The 20886-nt window shown below is 43.7% G+C and overlaps 1 protein-coding gene across 1 annotated transcript in view; it reads right to left on the reverse strand.

The window, feature by feature from the left end:
* The window catches only part of LOC306848110 (protein bassoon-like), a gene marked incomplete at its 3' end in the record, with an annotated part of 62103 nt that overhangs the window by 25988 nt on the left and 15229 nt on the right, over positions 1 to 20886 (reverse strand). Inside the window, exons 2-3 of the mRNA XM_079382463.1 lie at positions 2462 to 2960; positions 740 to 1861 (exon numbers count right to left, since the gene is read on the reverse strand). Coding sequence (XP_079238589.1) covers positions 740 to 1861; positions 2462 to 2960 — 1621 coding nt within the window. The remainder of the gene's footprint in view (positions 1 to 739; positions 1862 to 2461; positions 2961 to 20886) is intronic.

Raw genomic sequence — 20886 nt, forward strand, 5'->3', positions numbered from 1 at the left:
CACAGAGCAATAGCCAGTCTGGCTCATGAACTAGAATTGGGGTGCCCACTCTGACAAAGTTAACTGACCCACATGGTAAAATGACATGACGTGTAAATGATGGGTAAACCTAAAGCACAAATTATCATTCTGAATGTCACCCTGGGTAGCAGCCTAAATGCCTAAATCCAGCATTGCACACACATGCACATACTGTTAGGTCTGATATCCACATCCTTTCACTTACTCATATGGACACGTGTTAGGTCATCTAGACAAACTGATTATGGTTGGGCTCTCTCACATCATAACACACAAACATGACATGCATTATCAGTAGCAGCTTGTAAAGCTGCAGCGCTTTAGAAAGGGCTTTCAAAATCAGAGAACAACAGCCATGCATAAGTCTGGGCCTCTCTCTGTGAACACAGAACACATCACCTATGATTCCCACCACGTACATTACTGCCAACAGAAAAGGAAAAGCTGCTTTCTGCCCATTTTCAATAAAAAAAAAAAGAGGTGGGATGAAATGTATTTATGATTTTTTTTTTTTCCTGAAAGGAATTTGGTTGGCACTTAGAATTACAAAAAAACTAAAAATCAAAACCTTTTGTTCTCATCAAAATGAAAAAAAAAACAAGGATTTAAGTGAAATTTAAGAGAGGAAATTGGTTCTTCTCAGAGAGAAGAAAAAAAGGAATAAGAATAGTCAGTCCATTACATTCAGTATACGAGTAAGATCTGTGCAGCTCCTTACCTCCACCAGATGTGGTGTGGGATTGAAACCACAAAGATTGCACACCTCTGTATGACACTGGGTGCAAGACCTGTAGTTTGGTGGTTCTGTTGTTCCAACATTGAACGCAGTCTTGCATAGTGGGCAGGTAACTTCTGGTTTCTGACTAACTGGCTGAAGTGGAGGCTGCTTTAGTGGGGACTGCTGCTGCTGCAGTGTTGTTTGATGGTGTGCTGCCGACTGCTGTTGTTTCGGCCCTTTTTGATGGTGCACTGGTGACTGCTGCTGCAGAGGCTGTTTTTGGAGAGGAGCTCCAGGACCTTTGGGGAATGTCACGCCGCCTGGGCCTGTTTTGGCAGTGCCGGGTGGCCCTGCTGTAGTTTTAGCACTAGCTCCAGCATTAGCATCACTAAAGATCACCTTTGTCCCCTGGGCACTCTGGTTACGGGCAGGCGAGGGGTGCGGTGAGGATCCAGGAAGAGGATCAACAGAAATAAGGGTGCTTGCCTGATTTAGAAGAGATGCCCCAAAACCAAACAGCTTAGTTAAACCATCTTGAGGAGCCTCGTGGGTTGGTGGGTGATGAGCCGGGGAGCTTCCAGCACTTCGGGTCTTATCGGGTTGACCTCCAAACCGTACTGGAGTGCTGCGCCCCAGATCAGACTGTGATTGTGCCTTTGCTAAGCCAGGTAAAGGCACTGCCCCTGGATGAGGAATCCGGCCTGTTTGGGCTACCCTTTCGGGACCTTTTGGTCCCAATACTTCGCCTCGCTGTCTCTGGGTATCCTTGAACCCTGACTGGGAACCTGATTGTGTATGTACTGCTTGTGGTTGTTCTTTTTGTGTCTGGAGACCAGTTTGTGGCCCACTGTGAAGTCCAGTCTGGTTAGGTCCAGTAGGACCCATCTGTCTCTGGAAACCTTGGGTTTGAGTCTGAGGCTGAGGCTGAATTTTCATCTGCGTCTGTATTTGGGTTTGTAGCTGTGGCGTGGGTTGAGCTGAGGGTTGGGTCTTGGGTATGGGGTCAGCCTTAGGTTGATGAGAAGGAGAATGTATCTGCTGCTGACTCTTGGAACGTGGTGTAGTCATGTCAATTCCCAAAGCCCGCTGCATCTGGCAGTTTAAACAGAGCCACTCATTGACCTGTTGAAGAAACACATATTAGTGCATTACTCAGCAACAGATATACACTCAATTTAAACGCTTGGAATCACTTTTTATTTCCAAATTTGGTTTTTGAAAAATAAAATTGACCAAGGACACATTAAATATTTAAGAATTACAGTGAATACACAATGTTTAAATTTACTATTTCGAGTTCAAATAAATACTGAATTTTTCACTACCTTCTCACTGTGCAGACCTTCGCATTATAGCAGTGAATTTAGTTTGATATTCAGGTGAAGTTTCATCTAATGCTTCCTGCAGCATCTCACAGGTATGATTGACTTGCGGGGCACTTCTTACAGAATTATGATGATCAAAGAGCTCAACACCTCAAACTCTGATTTATCCATCTATGTCATTCACCATCTAATATTTAAGTTCTTTTGCATTTTGTATTTATTTAAGTGTCAATGACAATGATTTGAATGAAAAACATAATAACGGAGGACGCCACAGAAAACACACATGGTAAACTAAAAGATTATTAGAAGATAATCTTCATAAACTAAAACATATTCAATCAGAATAAACAAGTACAGTATATAGTATGAATCCCAAATTATTCAATATTCTTACTCCTGCAAGGTGTGGGTTGGGGTTGAAGCCGCACTGGTTGCACACTGTAGTGTGGCACTGTGTACACTTGTTGAAGTTTGGTGACCCATCAACATTTGTCAGCTCTGTAGTATTGCAAACAGGACAGAGCTTCCTGCTAGGCATCGGTGCAATCTGGGGTACTGAGTATGGTGAAGTTGGAGCACTGGCTCTGTCGGGAGACACTGACGGTGACCAGCCTGTTCGACCACTGCTGCTGCTGAAGTCCACCTGGAGGTTGCGTCTGGAGGCATGTTGTCCAGGGCTTTGGGTAAGTCCCATGCCCCCTGATGAACTTTGAATTTGAGATTGATGTGTAGAAGACGTCTGGGAATGTCTAGGTCCATCATGGACTAGCTTTTTGTAAGGGCTTCCACTTGCTTGAATGCCGCCCATGCCAAAGTCACCACCTGGCCCTCGATCACTACCGGTTCCATAGCCTAGTTTTGGGCTTGATGGTGGGCCTCCCCCTCCAGCCAGCCTGAATAAAGCAAAAAGAGCAGGATAGAATGAGAACATCTGATTATTCTTTTGCACAACCTTTACCTTTTCAACTACCCTGCTCTTAACATGTCACTCATTTAAATATAATTTGGGGTGGGGCATGGCATTAAAAAGCTCAGTTCAGTTATCAATATCAGTTATCAATCATCCGTCTTTCGGATGAGACGTTAAACCGAGGTCCTGACTCTCTATGGTCACTAAAAATCCCATGGCACTTCTCGTAAAGAGTAGGGGTGTAACCCCGGTGTCCTGGCCAAATTCCCTCCACTGGCCCTTATCAATCATGGCCTCCTAGTAATCCCCATCCATTTGATTGGCTCTATCACTCTCTCCTCTCCACCTGTAGCTGGTGTGTGGTGAGCGCACTGGCGCCGTTGTCCTGTGGCTGCCGTTGCATCATCCAAGTGGATGCTGCACACTGGTGGTGGTTGAGGAGAGACCCCCACATGATTGTAAAGCGCTTTGGGTGTACGGCAATACACAATAAATGCGCTATATAAATGCGTCATTCATTCATTCATTCAGTTATCAATATACATTACACTTACACTGAATCATTTAACAGACACTTTTATCCAATCCAGTGTACAAATAAAGGACACCACATGTAATTTATCATAGAGTTTATCATAGCGGTACCAACAATATTCACAATACCAAGTTTCAGGAAAGAGGCAGTATTTCAAAAGCTAGAGCAGAACATAACTTCAGGATTATTTTGAAGAGTATTTTTGAACATTTTGAACATTTTTGGCCAGCGTACTTGATCATTTCATTTGCTGTTAAAGGGGTCATATGATGATGCTAAAAATAGCATTATTTTGTGTATTTGGTGAAATGCAATGTGTTTACGCAGTTTAAAGTAAAAAAAAAACATTATTTTCCACATACCGTACATTATTGTTACTCCTCTCTGCCCCTCCTTTCTGAAACACGTCGATTTTTACAAAGCTCATCGTTCTGAAAAGTGCGGTGTGCTCTGATTAGCCAGCTATCCAGTGCATTGTGATTGGGCAAATACCTCAAGCGTGTGATGGAAAAGTTACACCCCTTACCATATTTGGAAACACACAGCATCTCCACGACATGGCGGCGGCAGCAACAATACTACAGCGAGAATAAAAGTTACGCCTTCTTTCTTTGGTAAACATTTGGGCAGTGTTATGCAAATCTTCCCACACAGTGACGCAGACATGTTGAGGCGTGTTTAAATGAGACATTTTTGGAAGGCGTGGACAAATTGTTTTATACAGAATATCTCTTTGGGTTTGAGACTTCAGTCTTTACAAATATACGGATCTTATATATGCACGAAAAGCTTGTAACACTCCAAAGACAAAGGAAAAACTGAAATCGCATCATATGACCCCTCTAATACCAGAGATCACAAAGAGAGTAAAAAAAATAACAGTCAAAAATATCAAAAAGAACTAAATAAATCATATGGATAAATATAAAGAAACTGTAATATATACACAAAAATACAGCCCAATTATTAAATTATAACCTTATTGCTAACAAAACACAAACTCACACACTCACTCTTGCATGGTTTATGGGGACTCTCCATAGGCGTAATGGTTTTTATACTGAACAAACTGTATTTTCTGTTCCCTTTACAGTAACCCTACACCTAAACCTACCCCTTACAGAAACCTACTGGCATTTTTTTTTACTCTTGAGCATTCTAAACAGAAATATGCACACAAATATGCACAGTGTGAGGCACACAAGTGTTGAAAGTTTTGTTGTGGAAGCACTGCGAAGAGTGGCACCAAGGTGGAGCCGATGGGTCAACAGGTATAGATGGACTCGTGGGTCCCTATGTAAAGCATGGAATCCATGCACCAAGGGCAAGAGCCAGCAGAACGGGAAAAACCAAGGAGCTGGACAGAAAAAGTGAGGACAAAGGAGCCTGGGGGCTGGGTGGAACTGGTGGAGAAGAAGCCAGGAAGCTGGGTGGAACCAGAGTGCTTGGAGGCCAAGGAGGAAGCCAAGGCCCAAGTCAAAAATGATGTGACAGTCAGCCTGACAGCAGATATATGGACCTCAGTTATAATGAATGCATATCTTAGGTTTGCATGCCACTCTTTAAATGAGGGGTCACTTAATACTGTGGTTTTAGGATTGCAGAAATTTCCCCAAGTCCACACTGCTGAAAAGTTGCCAGCAGCTAAGTTTATCATCATGGAGGAATGGGGAAGTAGGCACAAATTAACACATCTAGTTACAGATGGTGCAGCCAATATAGTGGTATGTGCCGGGGAGTTCAATGTAAAAACCCCATCTGTACTGCATATGTGCTCAATTTGATGGTCGAAAAGGCACTAGACAAGACTCCTGGACTTACAGACCTGAGAAAAAAGACAAAGTTTTCTCATTTCATTAATAAAAACTTGACATGAAAAAACACAAGTCTAGAAATGCCCCAAAAAGTACTTCACTGAGTTGAATATCTCCGGACTGGAACCGTGGTTGTCATGACAGTCAGAATGACAGTTGGCAGATGAATAATACAATTAAACATTTGTAGCAAAAGCTTTTATTTTTTTTATGCATGATTTGGCCTGAGTGTTAGTTGCATTTGAATTTGTTGTTGATTCAAAGCTTTGAAAGGTTTGTTTCTCCCAACACTAGTCTAAAGAACTCAGTTTCCCTCTGTTCAACAAAAGCATAAATGCTCTCAGTCTCTCTCAGTGGTTTAAAAAAATGCCTTCACCTCAAAAATCATTTTTCATCTTGCATAACATGATGAACTTGGAAGAGCTCAACAGCAAATAATTTTCAGCTAATTACTTTTCGCAAATTGGAATGCATGCAAAGAATGTGGGTGATTTAAGGATGTGAAGGATACACATGCTGTATCGTTCAAAACAAAGACTGCCTACTAAGAATCCTTGAAATTGAGACGACCTTCAATGGAGTTTGATGACGTGGAAGCCTAGTTATGCAGCCTTACTAGGATGCATCCTTCTGTTTGAGAAGCACCCTGTATGCTAATGTATCAAGCCTTTGTGAACCATGTAGCACAATTTTCATGAAGCTTCATCTCGCCACCACTATTGATGAGTCTGGCAAGGAGACAGAAGTGAATCCAAGAATATCCAAGAAGATAATGCAACATGGAGGAATGCAAGACAAAAACATAACAGGTTCACATATTTGTAAAGACAACAGCTGACAAATAAAGACTAAAATGCAGGGGTGTATATACACCAGAGACGTCATGCCCATTCTAACATGCCCCCTCAGATTTTTGAGCCAAGTGGATTTAGAATGCAGCTGCACATTGTAAACAATCACACACATGATGTTTTATTAACAAAGTTCGGGAGGAGCACGTTCAGATAATTAACACAAGTGGAGAGCACTCAGCAATCAATGGTAAGAGGTGTATATATACACTCAGCAGTCTCACCTCATTCCATTGACAGTTTTGCAGCATGTCTGAACGTCCAAGCTCTTCCTCCGACGAAGAAGTAAACTTTGCCAGGGATGCCCCTGCGCATTCCACCGGTCCCACGACCATACCTCCTACGCCGGACGTCACACCTGAGCCCCAGGCTTCTTCACGCGGCCGCACACCGGCCCGAACAGCCCTGCGCTCACCAAGACGCAGTGGCCAGTTTTCACCGCCCCCGGCAAGACTTCCATCTTCTTCTCCGGCTTCCTCCTACCGCTCGGCCGTTCCGACGATCCCACCTATCAGGAAATGGACCGTAGCCGGATTAAAACAAGCACTGGGGAATTCAGACATACAAGCTTCGCGGAAAATGAACAAGGCGGAGCTGTATGATCTGTACGTTTCCTTACAGTCAACTCCCAAGACGAACCACAGGCAGAGCAAAGCCCGCAGGGCCCAAAAATCGCCTGCCCAGTCACCACCGTCATCTTCCCGCACAGGATCCAGATCGCTTCGCCCATCAAAGCGCAGCAACAGGCCTTCAGCGAGCCTGGGCCGCGCACCAGATTCCGCCATGGCACTCCCACCTCTCAATGAGGCCCAGCCCTCCACCACGGCTTCTGCTGCCACAGCGCCGCATACAGCCGGGCCCAGCGGCCTCCCCACAACCACTCAGTTTTATACTCCCGCTGTTTATAACCCTTTTCCTTTTCAGTGGTCTCCAGCTCCTGTCACAGACACTAGCGCGAGGCTATCACCGCTAGCAGCACAGATCCAACCACTTCAACAGTCTCACCCAACAGGTTACAACCCCGCCCACTTTCAGTGGCCTGCAGCTCCAGTAGCTCAAACAAGCACGGGCCCGCCTCCGCTTGCAGCTCAAGCCCATTGTTCATCATATAATCCTTCTATTCTTTCATATCCTCCAAATAACTTTCCTTTTCAAGCCACAGGTCATGCAAGCGTGAGGCCGCCGCCGACATTTGCAGACCCGGCGTATACCCTTCCCAGTTCTACATTACAACAAAAATCACCTTATTCTCTGTTAACAGCAACACCGATGCCCGTTCCGTCCAACGCCGTCGCCATGGAACCACCACCAGTATCCCAAAACATCCACGCACAGATCCTCTCAGGTGCGGATGTAGACCTTTCCTCTCTTCTCTTTATACTCCCCGCAGCTGAACCAGACTGCCAAATAGATTTCGGGGATTTCTCTGTTACCCTAAAAAACACAAACACTCACTCATCTCGCGTTCTTTCATTTTCCAAATTTTCTATAGCTTTTTCCCGTTACACTGAAATCATCTGTTTAGCTTTCCCCCACAGGCGGCGCGAACTGAATGATTATCAAGCAATCATAGCCGAACTCGCGCTGTCCTATGGGGGTGGGCATTTCGTCACGTACCATAAACATTTTTCAGCCAAAAGTGCCGTGCGAGTCGCACAGTGGAACCAGTGCACATACTGGGGCGCACTGGAGCATGGTCTCCACAGCAGGGTGTTTTTAGGTTGCAAAAACATTTCTTGCGCGGTCTGCAGGTCAGTAGCGCACACGACCGCGTCGTGCCCGCAGGTTAACCCTTCCTCTCTTCCCTACCCGGGAACAAGCACATCTAAATCCACCAGCTACGTGCCTCGTGCAGCAACCACCAGCGCAAACCAGGATTCCGCTTTCGACGAAAGCAGACATCCTTGTAACCATTTCAACGCGGGTAAATGTAACAGATCGCGCTGCCGGTTCATGCATATTTGTAGCTTCTGTGGCGGCGCTCATGCCCGCATTATATGTCCAGTTTACAAATCTGTGAATAAAAAATAAAAAAATTATTTGGCGACTCCTGTAAATATTTCACACATGCAATTGAATTTACTCATTATCTGCTGTCAGGTCTAAAAAACGGATTCAAAGCCGGCTTAGAATGCCCGCTCTCCCAAAACATCACATGTAATAATCTTCAATCCGCCCTCATAGAACCTGAAGTTGTAAGCAAACTGATCAAAAAAGAAGTTGAGTCAGGCTTCATGATTGGCCCGTTTGACAATCCTCCATTTAATCTGTTTCGTATTAGCCCCATCGGAGTGGCTACAAGAAAATTCTCGGGTAAAAAACGCCTAATAATCGACCTGTCAGCCCCGCACAATTCCCCGTTCCCAAGCATAAACAGCTTGATCCCTCTCAATGAATTTTCGCTGAAATACCACGACATAGATCAGGCTATCGACATGATCAAAATCGCAGGTTGGGGTGCTTGGCTTGCAAAAATTGACATTACATCTGCTTTCAAAGTAATGCCCATCCATCCAGATTCATGGCACCTATTTGGAGTTCGCTGGCTCGGGACATATTATTTTGCAGTGCGTTTAACTTTCGGATGCAAAAGCAGCCCTAAAATTTTCGACATGATATCAGAAGCCGTCTGCTGGATTTTGTCGAACAACTACGCCATTCCCCACCTCATTCACCTGCTAGACGATTTTTTTATAATCTCGTCTCCCAATGCCATCCCAGCCGCGCACATCCTCACAGTCCAAAAAGTTTTTTCTGAGCTAGGAATTCCTATCGCAGAGAAAAAAATAAAAACCATGGGCCCTGCAACATCCCCCAAACACAAAATTGATCGAATAATTCTCGTCTCTTCTACTCTCCTTGAAAAATCTAATTGTTCAAAACGCAAACTCCTATCCCTGCTCGGCCATTTAAACTTCGCAATGCGCATCATTCCGCAGGGCATTTTCTCGTTTGGCTCTGTTCGAAGGCGGTCGCATTTTTCTACCCTCCCTATCCTGAACTTCCCTGCTTGCTCTCTCGTACTGTCTTGTCCTTCTTAAGAGACTCTCGCTGCACTATTTACAAAACCGAAATTATGGATCTGATCAACTGGTCTCTTAACGCAATTGACACCATCTTCTCGACTAGAAGATCGGGATCTGGAGAACCGGAATGTCCTGCTGGGACGTTTGCTGCTGGCTACACGATGGACGCATGGGAGAGATGGCGGGTCGTGTGTCTGGCGGCTCTCTCCGTGGAGGACATTGAAGACATCTTCTTATTCGGAACCATGATAACTGGGTTTCTGCTGTTTGGATTAGGTGTTGCCCTAAACTATCGGAAAATTAAGGAGACGGGATTGGCTATCCAAAACCTCTCAAGGCTGCCCGTCATGATTGAGGCTGTTGGCAGAGCGGTCGGCTCTGAAACAGAGACGATTAATCGCAATATGGATTCGATCACGGCTAAGCTCTCGGCTTTGGAAAGGAAAATTGATGGACAAGGAGATCAGAATGGACAATGAGAATAGCTGTGAAACCAGAAGACAGCTGTTCGCCCAAAGACAAAACAATCTTATCTCTTTCCGGCTTCCCGAAACAGAACGGCTTGGCAAGGCCGCTCTGGTATCAACTCTCCTATGAATACTGCAGGGAGACGCTCTTTCTTCCCTCCCCCATCAAACACCTTGTTATTGTCGGGCGCTTGGGCTCTGGCCAAGGTCGTTTCCATGGCAATTGCTATGTCGCACCACAACCTGCGAACTGAGACAACTGGTTTGGAGTACTGGCGCAACGAATTTCAAGGCATATGAACTCACACGAACTTACACATACACACACTCATACGCTCATATATACAGATTGTCATCCACCTCCCTACCCCCATCCCACGCCTTCGTCGCTTCATCCCGTCAGTTGATAACGGGTCTGTGTTCGCGCTGTAATGGCTGCTGGCCGGATGGCTGTTTCGTCTGAACTGGATTACTATGCAAGTTATGTTCCTGTGTTGACTGTGCTCTATGCTGAGGTTTTTGTCTGTTCTCACACTGCACTCTCGTTCAGGAGCGTAGTGTGAGGACTATTTTCTTTCTCCTCTCTTTCCTCATGTTGTGCTGTATTCTTCTTCTTTATTGCATTTCGTTGCCTTATACCTACATGTGCAATGACAATAAATTGAATCCAATCCAATCCAATATCAGAATCAGAATCAGAAGATTCAGAATCAGAATCAGAATCAGAATCAGAAAGAGCTTTATTGCCAAGTGTGTTTGCACACACAAGGAATTTGTCTTGGTGTTATGAGCTTCCAGTACAGAAAGTACAAACATAGTGCAGACAACATATAATTAAGGTGATAAAGAACACTTATATTCTAATGAAGAGAATATACAATAATTAAGAATAACAATAGTAATAAAAATAAAAATATACAGAAAAGAGACATGACCATAGACAGAACTGTGAATGTGCATGTGTCCTATGTACAGATGAAGGTTTGATGAGTTATTTACAGATGTACAGTACCGGGGTGTGTTATGTGTTGTTCAGGTGGGATACGGCCTGGGGGATATCGCACCTCCTCTCACTCGCGTCCTCCGTCCACTCGCTAGAGGACCTCATTTCTATAACTCAAGCATGTCGCGACGAACTTAGGCTATGGTTAACATTTCTAAAGCAGTGGAGCGGCCTATCCTTTTTCTATAGCAACCTTGTTTCGTCCCCGACCGATATCCAACTGTTCACAGACGCCACCCCCGTCAATCGGTTTCGGGGGATTTTTTCAAGGTCATTGGTTCGTGCTCCGTGGCCACCGCAGCTCCAGGATATATCTCAATCCTCAGCTCTATTCGAGCTTTACCCTCTCGTAGTAGCAGCTTTTCTGTGGGGGAAAGAATGGGCTGCTAGTAGCATTTTAGTGCATTGCGACAACGATGCAACTGTGCATTGCATTAACAAAGGCCGTTCCCATTCACCTGCTCTGATGCCACTCTTAAGGCGTCTCACCTGGATTTCAGCTTGCGACCAATTCATCATAATTGCTAAACACATCCCTGGGTCAGAAAACCAAATCGCTGACTCCCTGTCTCGTTTTCTGTTTCATAAATTCAGGACGCCGGCTCCAGAGGCGGATCAATTCCCAACTCCAGTACCTCCCTATTCAGAACTAATATTCCCGTAACCCACCCGTTAAAACCCCTGCTTGACGCATCGCTCGACACTATCCTCCAAGCAGTTTCTCCCAGGACCCTCCAATCCTACGTGACTGCTTGGAGATGTTTCAAAACATTCCATGTCTCTGATAACATGCCTTTCCCTGATTTTTCTCTTCTTTCAAGCACCTCTTTTATTTCCTACCTTAATAGCGTTAAGGGCCTTCAAGTCAGGTCCATCAAAGGTTACTTGAGCGGCATCCAGTTTTTCCATAAATTGATGTACGGCGCTCCTTCCCTTGAGATAAACAATTCACAAACCTCCCTCCTGATCAAAGGGATTCAAAGATCCCAGCCCACCCGTCCCGACGCCAGACAACCCATAACACTAGACATTCTCACCAAATGTATTCACGACCTCCGCACAGGCTACCAGTCCATCAGTACTGCTCGCACACTCGACGCCATGTCTTTTTGGTTTTCTTAGATGCTCGGAACTCGCCATCACTTCCAAATTCGACCCAAAAATCCACCCCACCATCTCAGACTTATCAGTACTAGATGGTGAAACAATTTCATATTTGATTAAACAAAGTAAGACCGACCAAACCAAAAAAGGTCATTTCATCTACATTTTTAACCTCTCATCGCCAATCCAACCATACCAGTCAATTCTGGCATATTTGCAATGGAGAAGCTCTCAGGCTAAATCTCCTCTTGAACCCCTATTCATAGACGAATCCAAAAAACCTGTGACACGTTTTTGGTTCCAGAAACACCTCAAATCTGTTCTCCAACAGTCAGGCATCCCAGTAAAGAATTTTTCAAGTCACTCATTCCGTATTGGGGCAGCAACTTCAGCAGCCCAAAAAGGCCTCTCCCAACAGCAGATCCAAGCCCTTGGGAGATGGTCCTCAGATGCTTTCCAAAGCTATATCAGGACCAACCGATTCTACATTAAAAATGCTCACCAAACCCTTATTGAATAAAACCCCCGGGGTTTAACTCCCGGTCAAGCTCTCATTTTCCTCTTTCCCTTTTCCTCTTTCTGTCCAGCAAGCATTTGGTCTCACAGCGGACGCAGTGAGAACTTTCCCGGTAGAGCACTTACATTTTCTCTTTCGTCCAGCGAGCATTTGGTCTCACAGAAAACGCAGTGTGAGAAAATCTCCCGGTCAAGCTCTCATTTTCCTCTTTCCTGTTTCCTCTTTCTGTCCAGCGAGCATTTGGTCTCACAGCGGACGCAGTCAGAACTTTCCCGGTAGAGCACTTACGTTTTCTCTTTCGTCCAGCGAGCATTTGGGCTCACAGCGGACGCAGTGTGAGAAAATCTCCCGGTCAAGCTCTCATGTTCCTCTCTCCTGTTTCCTCTTTCTGTCCAGCGAGCATTTGGTCTCACAGCGGACGCAGTGTGAGAAAATCTCCCGGTCAAGCTCTCATTTTCCTGTTTCCTCTTTCTGTCCAGCGAGCATTGGTCTCACAGCGGAGAAAGAAGGCGCAAACTCTCTCGATCGGTCGCTCCAAATTACAACTGCTCCCCGTTGCAGGCCAGCAGGGCCTGTCAGTCCAGGCACAGTAAGCCGCCATCACGGGCCCCCCCCCCCCGGGCAAACATCCAGACCCTTTCTCGAGATACCAGCCCGCCAAACTCGGCACTCATTTGGGGGGGGGTTTTGTTCAGCGGCTGTCCTCTGCTCTTTAGCCTTTTGAGGGGAGTACTCTGGGTTCGGGCCGAACTCCGAGCTCGGAGCCCTCCCCCCGGACAGCATGCCAAATACGCTTTAAACTTTACCCCTTTAAATTATATGTAAGTGTGAACTCGTGAAATTATATTTTATTAACAAAGTTCGGGAGGAGCACGTTCAGATAATTAACACAAGTGGAGAGCACTCAGCAATCAATGGTAAGAGGTGTATATATACACTCAGCAGTCTCACCTCATTCCATTGAGAGTTTTGCAGCATCCCTCCACCACCCCTTCTCCACGCTTCTAGTCCTAAGCACTTACATAGGGAGGGAGTACTCTGGGTTCGGGCCGAACTCCGAGCTCGGAGCCCTCCCCCCGGACAGCACGCCAAATACGCATTAAACTTTACCCCTTTAAATTATATGTAAGTGTGAACTCGTGAAAATTCTGTTGAGCTTTTGAATGCAATGACCAATCATAGGCGTTCAGATGAGTCATCGCTGAAATGCCGGTGTTTTTTTCACTTGCTTGCTGAAGGAATTCTGCTCTCTGACAATTCTCTCATCAGAAACAATAAAGTGCAGATTTGCATAAGATGCAAGTAGGATATTCATTTCACAGTGTAAACAGCTTCAGTGATTGTAATGAGTTTTTGAGAGTGCTTAAAATGTTGATAATGTACATGTTTTTGCTTTCTTTCTGTACAATGAAAGTGTTATAATAAGTAAATTACAATGTTTTAATTTAAATTAACATTAAATACAAAGTCAGTCATATTAAAAATATTTTATGGCATGACACCCATATCTGGCACTTAAGAAAAAAGACGTGTTTTTATGCGTACTTAATAGATTGCACTATTAGGCTACTTTGTCCATCACCCGTTATAGATCAACTATCTATGAAGGTGCAAAATGCATTTACTTACACATATTTGAGGATCAAGTTATTAAATGATATAGTTAACACGTTTGGGAAAATTTCAAATAAAAAGGAAAGAATGAATACCCCCCCCCCCCCCCCCCCCCCCCCATGATAAATAGAAGTTAAGAACAGGAGCTAATCACGGGAACCATGAACAAAGTAAGAATATAAAAAAATAAATTTCACAATAAGAGTCTCTAAACTAAAAAACCTAAACAAGACATGACAGCAGTCTACAAATGTAGACTTTACTGGAAAAAAATATTGGAATGAAATTTTAAGAAATTTGAACAAATTAAGGCCCGGTTTCACAGACAGGGCTTAGACTAAGCCAGGAGTAGGCCATTGTTCAATTAGGACATTTAAGTAATTTTTACTAACATGCCTTAGAAAAAACATTACTGGTGTGAATCTCGAGACAAAACAAAGGCACTGATATATTTAAAGATCAGTCAGTGCAAGCTTCTTTCAGTTAAAACAGCTCAGATTTACACTTTAGTCTGGGACTAGGCTTAAGCCTTGTCTGTGAAACCGGGGGTACAACAAATAATGCTACATCGCAACTTAGATTGCTCTAGGTTACAGAATAAATACACTCTAAGGAAAAGGTACAAAGCTATCACTGGGGTACTTCCTTAAAGTGTATTTGAGTATATTACAATATTTGCTGTGAAACTACAGGAAAAAAAAACTACTATCATTCACACTATCATTCTTCTGTGTATGGACACAGGTTGACTCCCTTATCTTAAGCTGGGCATACACTGTGCGATATCCCACCACATTATTACACCACTACCACCAGGATGACGAGGCAGGATGCATCTATGCTTTCACATTGTTTATGCCAAATTCTGACCATACAATCCAAATGTTGCAGCAGAAATCAAGACTTATCAGACCAGACAACCTTTTTCCCATCTTTTCTTGTACAGGGTTGCAGTTCCCAAAAGCACTGCACAAGTTCTGTCATTACCAATTGAGCTCAATGGAACTTATGAGGCTTTTGGGAAACACAACCTGGTTTGGTGACCCCGTGTGAATTATAGCCTGTTTCCTGTACTTAGTTAAAGGAGTGGCACCTGGAGTGGTCTTCTGCTGCTGTAGCTCATCTGCTTAAAGATTTGCCGTGTTGTGCATTCTGAGATGCTCTTCTGAAAATCTTGGTTGTAACGAGTGGTTATTTGAGTAACTGTTTCCTTTCTATCAGCTCGAACCAGTCTGGCCATTCTCCTCTGACCTCCAGCATTAACAAGGCATGTTCACCTACAGAACAGCTGCTCATTGGATATTTTCTCTTTTTTGGACCATTTTTTGTAATCCTAGTGATGGTTGTCAATGTGCAAAAATGTGAAAATCCCATTACATTAGGAGATCAGAGTGGCAAAGAGGAATTATTCTGACAAGCTCAGGAACAAATTATCTTCCAGTGATGCTGCTTCCGTGTGGAGAGGAATGAAGGACATCACCAGCTACAAAACACCACCCCCCAGCACTCATTGAAGAAGATGTGTGCCAGGTCTTCAGGAAGAACAAAAGAAGGAAAGCACCTGGTCCAGATGGTGTGTCACCAGCCTGCCTAAAAATCTGTGCTGATCAGCTGGCCCCCATCTTCACACAGATCTTCAATAGATCACTGGAGCTTTGTGAAGTCCCCTCATGCTTCAAACCCTCCACCATCATCCCCGTCCCAAATAAACCCCAAATTACTAGACTTAATGACTACAGACCTGTGGCCCTAACGTCTGTAGCCATGAAATCATTTGAAAGACTGCTTTTGGCTTATCTGAAGGACATCACTGGACCCCCTGCAGTTTGCCTACAGAGCAAACAGGTCTGTGGATGATGCAGTCAACATGGGACTGCACTTCATCCTGCAGCATCTGGACAGACCAGGGACTTATGTGAGGATCCTGTTTGTGGACTTCAGCTCTGCTTTTAACACCATCATCACGGAAACCCTTCAAAATAAACTAACTCAGCTCTCCGTCCCCACCTCCGTCTGCCAGTGGATCAACAGCTTCCTGACAGACAGACAGCAGTTAGTAAAGCTTGGTAAATTCACATCCAGCACTCGAACCATCAGCACTGGAGCTCCTCAGGGCTGCGTTCTCTCCCCACTGCTCTTCTCCCTCTACACCAACGACTGCACATCTAAAGACCCCTCTGTCAAGCTCCTGAAGTTCGCAGACGACACCACACTGATTGGCCTCATCCAGGACGGTGACGAGTCTGCTTACAGACAGGAGGTTAAGGAGCTGGCTGTCTGGTGCAGTCTCAACAACCTGGAGCTTAATACGCTCAAAACTGTGGAGATGATTGTGGACTTCAGGAGAAACCCCCCTGCTCTCCCCCCACTCACCATCATGAACAGCACTGTGACTGCAGTGGAGTCATTCAGATTCCTGGGCACCACCATCTCTCAGGACCTGAAGTGGGACATTCACATTGACTCCATTGTCAGGAAGGCCCAGCAGAGGTTGTACTTTCTTCGCCAGCTGAGGAAGTTCAACCTGCCACTGGACTTACTGAAACAGTTCTACTCCGCCATCATCGAATCCATCCTCTGCACCTCAATAACTGTCTGGTTCAGCTCAGCTACCAAATCTGACCTCAGAAGACTACGGAGGGTAGTCTGGACTGCTGAGCGAATCATTGGTACAACCCTCCCCACTCTCCAAGAACTGTACTTATCCAGAGTGAGCAAAAGGGCTGGTAAAATCACTCTAGACCCCTCACATCCAGCACACTCCCTCTTTGAACTGTTACCGTCTGGTCGACGCTACAGAGCTCTGTGCACCAGAACGACCAGACACAGGAACAGTTTCTTCCCTCAGTCAATACATCTCATGAACACTCGATAATAAACGTGGAACACACAACTATAATACAGTATCCATTCACCACACTTTTTTTTTTTTTCTTCTCATTTCTATTTTGCACATACTTGACCTGTACATACATAGTTGTCTATTATATATTATATATTGTTTTTTTTTGTTAGTTTTTTTTTTTGCTGCTTTGTACATTGGTTATTGGCTATTTCTTGTTATTTTGTTTTTATTACCTGTGTCCTGTCCTGTTACTGTCTTTCTGTTGCACAGTGGAGCTTCTGTCACTACAGCAAATTCCTTGTATGTGTAAACATACTTGGCCAATAAAGCTCATTCTGATTCTGATTCTGATACATCAGCTGTTTCTCAAATACCCAGAGCAGCCTGTCTGGCACCAACAACCATGTAACGTTCAAAGTCACTTAAATCACCTTCCTTCCCCATTCTGATGCTTGGTTTGAACTTCAGCAGATCATCTTGTCTACGTGCCGAATTGCATTGACTTAGATTAGATTTTTGCATCAACAAGCAGTTGAACAGGTGAACCTAATAAAGTGGTCTGTGAGTGTATGTGTGCTTATAAATGACTGTTGATATCTAAAGAAAATGCTAGTTGCTTGTTAAGTTGTGACTTGGAATACCATTTCTGGGCCCAACCCTCTAGTCTATTTTATGTGAAAATACTTTCTCAACAGCCATTTATAAGCACTTCATTTATAGAACACAATTAAGCTAAGCTTTTAAAAACTCACAGTTCTGTCAGGACCGCTATCGTCAAAGATGATTGACAATTAGCATATAGTTTGGATTGGCGGAATGGTTCTGTTCTAGGCAAGAACTCCCTGCGAATCCATGCAGCCTAGCATGGATGAGAGCAGGGAGAGCAGCGATAACCCCACAGGGTAAACAGAACAGAACCAACAAAAGTATTGCAGATTTGTTAAAACGTTCAGTAATTTTATGTACACATTTTTGAATTTGTCTGATTCAAAAGAGAATCAGAAGGCTGGATCCTGACTGACAGAGGAGGAGTTGGGGATGGAGGAGGGTAATTTGCTATTGAACAATGCGAAAACTGCTGATAATACTGACAACCTTATATATGGATGCTTAGATAGTTGTCGTATTCCTATAGGTAGATGGGGATCAGCTGAGAGTCAGCTGACGCGAGCTTGACTAACGTGACCTGCCAGAAATAACGCTACGCTCGATTGTACACTATAGTCTCTGGTCTCACAGTGTCCTGGACACCAAAATTTAAACAAGCCAGAAGAGCTGAATCAGGATGAACCTCATTGCTTATGTTGCAGGAGTGCCTACTCCTGGATGAACCCGTGCAATGGGTTTGAATGGAGCACCCTAAGCCAGGGATGCCAAACTCAAATCCTGGATGTAGAGTTCTTCACAGGCCCAAAAAAAACATGCCCGAACTGAAGACCGAGACTCGTGCAAAACTAAGAAATGCCATAAATGTTTTACCCAGAGCCGACCAGGACAGTCTGTTATTTGGAAGCTGCACCTGGACCCTGTCCGTTTTTTATTTGACCATCACAGATTCCACAGTTAATTGCTTTTATCAAGTTAATTAACAAAAACTTTGTTTCTTGTGTAATGTAACATTAGTAGTCTTCTTTCCTGTAACTGACCTTGGATAATCCATCCTCCTTGCCAAAAAAGTTGGTTAAAAAAATAAATAAAAAGTTTATGTCTAAATAAAGGCCAGGGTGCCACTCAGCTTAACGGATGGTCCACTCAATCAAATGAGACACAAAAGAAGACTGAAAGAAAAAACCCTGCATAGTAAACATGTAAAGAAAAAGTACAAAGTAATAAGATACTGATGGATGAGTGCTGATCTTCCAGTTGTGCGCTTCTATTCTATGGTGAATTGTAAATGCAATTAAAGTGTGCTCCACAGTTTGTCTTTAATCATCATCCCTATGCATTATATCAACCCACCATATCTAAGATCCAGTTTCTATTGCTTGAACTTCCCAACATTTTCAAAAGACATTTGAAAACAATGCATCATTGTGACAAGATCAGATCCCGAATGTCCTATTGATAGTTTTCACGTGACGTCACACTGTTATAGAAACTCCCACCTGGAGGGCAAAACGATGCTTTGCTCCACTGACCGCCAGCTATTTTTATGCAGATTGCATCAAGTAATAATGTAGTAAAAAGCAGATATTAAAAGGCGAGATTCAGTGGACACCTTATTGATGATGTATATCTTGTACAGGCAAGAGGATGAAGCCAGAATATAAACACAATGCGCAAAGTTTCACATTAAATGGCTTCCCATAGAAAACCATTAGAAGGAAAAGACTGAACCATTAAACGGACTGCGTTCATATTCCGGCCTCATCTGCTTGCCTATATAAACTATGCATCATTAACATGGTGATTACTGAATTTGATCTTTTAATATTACTGTTTTAAATATATTAAGGCACTTTAAGTGTTTTTACAATGTTTTGTCACACTGTTTATGACTGAAATATTGCCGAGGGTGTTTAATATGGATTGCAAATGGCCAAAACTTGCATTTTGTTCAGAAATACCTTTGTTGTATTCTTTTTAGAGGTGATCTAAATATTTGCGTCTGGGACATAGATAAAAAATTGACAGGCTTGTGCAGCAGTTCTATGGATGTTTTACCGTCCAAGTCTTCGAGCCGGTCACGTGATTGAAAACTATCAAAAGCTTTAGCAAAGCAGCATGCAATGCCACTCTATGAGGATTATTAGATTTATGCATTGTGTTATGTTGTGTTTGGGCTTGAATCAAGAATAAATAAATATATGTGATCTACTACGGTTTACTGATGTTTAGTAAAGGCAGTCGTGGCCTAATGGATAGAGAGTTGGACTTGTAACCTGAAGGTTGTGGGTTCGAGTCTCAGGCCGGCAGGGATTGTAGGTGGGGGAGTGAATAATCAACACTCTCTCCACCCTCAATACCACGACTGATGTGAGACCCTTGAGCAAGGCACTGGACCCCCAACTGCTCCCCGGGTGCCGCAGCATTGGCTGCCCAGTGCTCCAGGTGTATGTTCACTACTGTGTGTACACTTGGATGGGTTAAATGCAGAGCACTAATTCTGAGTATGGGTCACCATACTTGGCCACACACCACTTCCCTTTCCTTTTAAAGTTACAAACCAAAACGTAGCCCAAAAACCGCATGTGTATACTGTTCATATGTACTAAGTATTGTTTGGTCTCTATTTGAAACATTTATGCTTGTTGCACACAAAACTTCATTTTATTTCAGCTTTTTTTAACAACAGCAAAGAAGTTCACTGTTTTTGCTATAACTCCACCCCCTTTGCTTCTGACGGCTGAAGTAGCACATCTTATCCTAATTTTACAGTTTTTCAAGTTACAAAACACATACACAGCACTTCCATGATTCATCACAGCCAGGTTTTTTTTTTGGATCAACGTAAGTATTACACACAATGTTAACAGTCCCTTGACCCAAAATAATAGACAGGGACCCGGACACAGCTGACCATGTAAAATATGGGTACTTAGTTCTGGGTAGACAAGTGAATTCCTCTACCTGGAGGGCCACAGAATTTATCTTGAATTTTAATTAAATGTACCTGATAATCAAGCCCTTCATGATTATTTGAAAATTACAGGTATGTTATTTTTTGGAGCAGGGTTGAAACAAACTCTGCAGAATCATGGCGCAACAGCAGCTGAGTTTGGCACCCGTACCCTATGGCCTTGATCAGATTTATTTACAACTTTTCTCCCTATTAATTATTTAGAGTATGGTGATAGCAATGCCAAGATCATAGGTTTGATTCCCAGGGAAAGCAAGTACTGCCAAATTCTAAATGTGTACCTTGAATACCATGTAAGTCACTTTGAATAAACACGTCAAACACGCCAAAAACGTAAATGTAAATGCTTAGGCTGTTGGGGACAATGTAAAAAGAAATAAATACAAACGAAATGGTAACCATTTCACTATAGCTCTTTAAAAATAGTCATCTTAATAAGTATCATGCAGTTGTGTGGGGTGGGGGTAAGTTAACTGTGTGATCTGCTGTGATGTCACAATCGTGTTGCAGTGTTATGGAGCTGCTTGAAATGTACATACATGCTGTGTCTTGT

Source organism: Barbus barbus (genome assembly GCF_936440315.1).
Source record: "Barbus barbus genome assembly, chromosome: 28".
NCBI classification, from domain to species: domain Eukaryota; kingdom Metazoa; phylum Chordata; class Actinopteri; order Cypriniformes; family Cyprinidae; genus Barbus; species Barbus barbus.